At 33.5% G+C, this 5,113-nt stretch overlaps 1 protein-coding gene across 1 annotated transcript; it reads left to right on the top strand.

Moving 5' to 3' along the window:
• Positions 1–348: 348 nt before the first annotated feature.
• Positions 349–2,972, top strand: LOC130893425 (uncharacterized). Its single transcript, XM_057799524.1, has 3 exons — positions 349–529; positions 678–783; positions 2,726–2,972. The coding sequence occupies exons 1-3, from the start codon at positions 435–437 to the stop codon at positions 2,894–2,896; spliced, it is 372 nt and encodes a 123-aa protein (XP_057655507.1). The 5' UTR covers positions 349–434; the 3' UTR covers positions 2,897–2,972.
• The last annotated feature ends 2,141 nt before the right edge of the window (positions 2,973–5,113 follow it).

The raw sequence follows: 5,113 nt of genomic DNA, 5'->3' as shown, positions 1-5,113 counted from the left end.
AAATGAAACTAATGTTGGATTGGCGATGAAATTTTATATTCTCATGAAGCACATTTTCCATTACATAGAGAATCTACACCATAATCCAGTGCTCTTTTTTAACTATAAGAAATTATAGATCAGCCACGACATATGGAATGCTTCTGATTCCGTATGCAGTAACTCTTGATAATTTGCCATTTTCAATGGAAATTTCTGAATCAATCTTTGTTTGATAATTCGAAAAAAGTTGTGAAAAAGAACATGATATGATATGTTATCCTTTGATTCAAAGTTCAAAAATAGAAACATTACATTATAAATCTTATCATTAAATCGATGTACTTGAATTGACACCTTTATATTCAAACCTTGAATTAAGTGTTTGATAACGATATATTGAAAAAGTATATATTGGGAATGAGTTCAACCTCTACACAATCAAATCCTTGAACATGTACGCCAAAATCGCTTTAGCAGCTTTACTCGTATGTGCTCTGTACAGCAGAGCCTACGGTAATTTAGTAAGTTGTGAAGATCCCGATGAACCGTAAGTACACATTTTCCAACATTCACTTGAAAAAAAAATTTTTTTAAATCATATTTTCTCTTACGATAATATAATTGCTGGATGTATTGATTTTTATAACTAGTTCAGATACTAGATACTAATTTGTTTTCTAATTTTTATGTTTTAGCGGTTTGCTCGTTAGTAAGATTTATGAAGAACCTCCAAAAAAAAGTAATTTCACACTGAGGGCACCGGAATATGGAGAAACAGAGACAGCTATCTCCTGTATCTTTGTAAGTTGAATTATAATTGTTTTGAAATCAAGAGAAAAAACCTCACACATAAATTCATACAAAATCAGTTACAAAAATTCAATTAACAAAACGTTTAAATTTCTACAAGCAAATTGTATGAACAACAAATATATATCGCTTTTTTTCCTTCATACAATGAGGCTCAATGAAAACCTAACTAACCATCATCTATCGAATATTTTGACGAGAAAAACATGATAACCCCTAGAATTCTTCAAATAGAAATAAGTGCTCAAAATCATTTGTTGAAAAGGGTATTGTTTCCCATATCGATTCTTAATTTTTAAAATTACGATAACTCTTTTTGTGAAGATACAGCTGCCTCTCGAAACACGACCTTATCATTATAGTAGATAATAAGAAGTTTTTTTCCTAATACGATAAAATAAATTAGCATGACTGCCGATCTCAGCTTATTCCAATCCTGAAAAACAACGAGATTTTTAAATAACGAACGTATTCACTAGTACAAAAGAAGACTGGAAAGTAATGTCGCTTTTTTTTGATTAAATTTCAACCGATAAAGTTTTATTTTTGGTCAATAATATAATCATATCCGTTATTAACATTTCGCCATATAATGTACAAATTTTCAATTATCAATCAATTAGTTTCTGAGCAAAACATGACTTTTTGGACAACATTAAAATTGTCAACTCCCTACCATAAGAAAATGAAATGAATAAATGGAAATCTGTGATATTAGAAAAGTATGGTGGAAGAGGCTGTACTTTTAACTCTAATTCATTAATTTATTACAAGGTTCCTTGTCCCAGTTTATACGTGCAACGACGTATTGCAGCCTTTTCTGAAGACTGTTACTGGATAATTTTTTACTAAAAATTGATTCACTTGCTCCAACTACACAGAGATGAGTCTGCATTGGTATTTCGTCTAGATTTGATTACTTCAAAATTCCACGTATATTCCACCAAACACACGGAGCGATGTAAACCTTGCTTTACAATACTTGGTGATTCAATTGGAAAGAGCCACTACCTTTCTCATGTTAAATTATCATTCAGAAAAATGATAAAAAAATGGTTCTGTATAGTGGCGTTTTAACAATAAATATGTGGTGAATCTGTTGGATTTGTTCTCTTTGGACAAATCAAATACCATTTCTGCCCTTATTTGGCTGATCACTGACACTATAATCTTGAAATATCTTTGATACGACTTCGAAATACAAAATGAACTAACAATGTCAATAAAACATCGACATTCCGGTATTTTTGGACATTCCATTGATGGCTCTTCGACTTTTTTGACATTTTAGTGTAAAATGCCATTGATTTATCTTCAGATTCGAACCACTCATGCACTAAAGTAGCCATACACGTTACAGTTCAACCTGCGTAGTATTCTCGAGATTTACCTGAATTCTTGCTGTGGAGTTATACTGCGCAAAATCAAAGTGACACCGTACGCTATACCTATGCGTGTACGTTGATCGCTGAATGGAACAAAGAAAGAAGAAGAAAACAGAGTTTATAACACTCTAGTAGATCTGCGAGAGTATATAATGCACAGAGACACAACAGAATTTGCTATTTCGATTTTTCTAATATTTACGGTTTTGAAACGATTTGATTTATATATTTAAAAAAATGCACCAGTTATATTTGATCGTATTTCTGCAATGCATGACAGACATTTCAAAAATATAGCAGCTTCTTTTCAACAATTACAATAAATAGTTAGGAAATTCTGAGAATGCAATATCTGCTTACGCGATTAGAGGTTAAGTTATAATTTTTGCGTCAACAGTTGTCACCCTTACAAATTTCCGTGTTTCAGGTTGTGTCAAAATATAGTTGAAGCATCTCATATATTTTCTCACTCACGCTCTATTGAAAATATGATTTAATTCTCTAACTGTAGAAAAAATATTTACTGAAAATTCAATTTTTCATTTCAGTTTGATTCTTCAGAAAACTTCAATGTTGTAATAACAGACGGTGGTCTTGGTAAGAACTTTGTAGAATTGCAAATTTCTCCAATCGATGAGGTCGAAGACGATCATCACCACCATGACGACCGCGATGACAAGTACTATTACGAATTGAACGTATACAGAAAGCCTAACTAGTTGAATATGTATAAATTATAATGTGAAGCGGTTAAAATGTTTATTGTGATAAATAAATAAATAACATTTTTCGCTATTTTTGGTTCTGATTTCTCACCTTTAGAGGCCTATAACTCAGAAACGAAAAGTCATCTATTCACTCCCGAATTTTTTGCCTCAAGTCCCAGAATGGTTTAATTATTATTGTCATTAAATTGGAACAATGTCAAGTATTCCAGTATAAACTGCGTTTATTATGAATAATGAATAATAAAAAAAATATTCAAGTAAAGAAAAGTACTGGACTAAACAGCTCGTAGGTTGCTACATAGATAGCGCAATGAGTCCTAAATCTATATGATGTTTAGTTAGCTCTAATTTTCCAAAGACAAGTTTATGAATTTGACAGATGTCGTGCTATTAGTTTGTGAGTTAAAATATTCTAAGTGAACATACTTTTGTTAGTAAACTGATAAATTTAAACGAGTTGAAATACCCAAAGAAAACATCAAAAGTCTACTAAATTATCGCGGATGACTGTAAAGTGATGAGCCTGGAAAGACTCAGAAGTTTACTGGCAAGTCTTCAATATTTTGAGATGCTTATGGTATAATAATCATCGACTAATATAAAAAGGGAAAGAACATAAACAGCGATTATTAAGGTGCGTTACTAGAACATTTGAAGAACGAAATTGCGAAAAGAATTCCATTTGAAGAAGAAGAAGAAAATGTTACATCAAGACATTGAACCGTATCACAAATAAAAGGAAACGATGGTGAAATTTCATTAATTAGGCTTAAAATTTCTTCTGCATCCATTGTATTTTTCAAATCTTGTCTCCAAAGACTTTTTTAGTCTTCAAACCTTGAGAAGCTACTCTCAGGACAAAAATCTTGTGCCGATGAAGAGGTGAAAATTGAAATATAATCAAATTCTATAAAAAAATCTATGTACCTCTTAAACTATCTATCAACAACACAAACATGAACGAGGCGCCTGATAAGAAGTATCTGGCGTCAACGTGGTCGTTCGTACAATCATTAAATCGTTTTCATCATTCAATTATCCAATCAATTCTAAGTTATTCCAATAATGTTCGTTATGGACGCTTTTTATGCAGCTACAACTTTCAATATATTGTGGCCCATAACTTAATTTGTGTTTTTTTTTCAAAATTTGAGCGTTTATTTAAGAAAAACGTGTACAATAGTTTTATTCAAAGTATTGCCCATCTGAAACTATGACCTTTCCCCATCTTTCTAGCAATTTGTGGATCCCATCCCAAAAGAACTGCGCCGGCTTGGCAGCCAAGAATGAATCATGCCATTTTATGATATCTTGCTCTGATGTTAACCTTATTCTAGTGAGGGCGTTCTGCATCGACCGGAACAAATGGTAGTCAGAAGGGGAAAGGTCTGGGCTATAAGGCGGGTGAGGTAAAATTTCGCCACCACTGTTTTCCAAATAGTTCTTAACCGGAATAGCAACGTGGGGCCCAGCGTTGTCATGAAGGAAAATTATTCCCTCGTGTCTGGTGCGTTTTTCATCTACTGCTCTCTTAAAACGGATTAATTGTTTTGGGTAGCGTTCTCCATTGATGGTTTCACATGAATTTAGCAGCTCATAATACAACACACCCTTCTGATTTCACCAAATAGAGAGCATTATCTTCGCGCCATGGATATTCGGCTTTGCCGTTGAATTGGCTGGTTAGCCGGATTTCACATATGATTTTTTGCGCTTGGGGTTGTCGTAATGTCGTAATCACCAGTAACAATCCGATGCAAAAATTACTTCCTTCTGTGCCGTTTCAGCAGCATTTCAAACATGCAAAACCGCCTTTCGACGTCTCTCGGCTTGAGTTCATGTGGAACCCAATTTGAATATATCCAGCTGCTTTTAAACGTTTTTAAATGGCTGCTTGAGTGACACCCAAAGATTCTGCGAGCTCTTCTTGTGTTTGGCAACAATCTTCATCAAGTAATGCTTCCAGTTCTTCATCTTCAAACTTTTTTGGCTGCCCAGGACGTTCATCGTACCAAAATCACCACTTTTAAATCGTGGAAACCACTTTTGGCACGTTCGCTCAGCTAGAACTCCCCGCAAAAACACTTTTTCAGGAACTAAATTCGACATTTTTGAGTGAAAAAAAATTATTGTTGTTAACGCTTCAAATGAATGACATATACTGAAAAGACGTACAATAACAGTAGCTTTCCAACGCAGGTTCGGAAT

The sequence above is a fragment of the Diorhabda carinulata genome, chromosome 4, assembly GCF_026250575.1.
Source record: "Diorhabda carinulata isolate Delta chromosome 4, icDioCari1.1, whole genome shotgun sequence".
Taxonomy (NCBI): domain Eukaryota; kingdom Metazoa; phylum Arthropoda; class Insecta; order Coleoptera; family Chrysomelidae; genus Diorhabda; species Diorhabda carinulata.
This window is presented reverse-complemented; position numbering and strand designations above follow the sequence as displayed.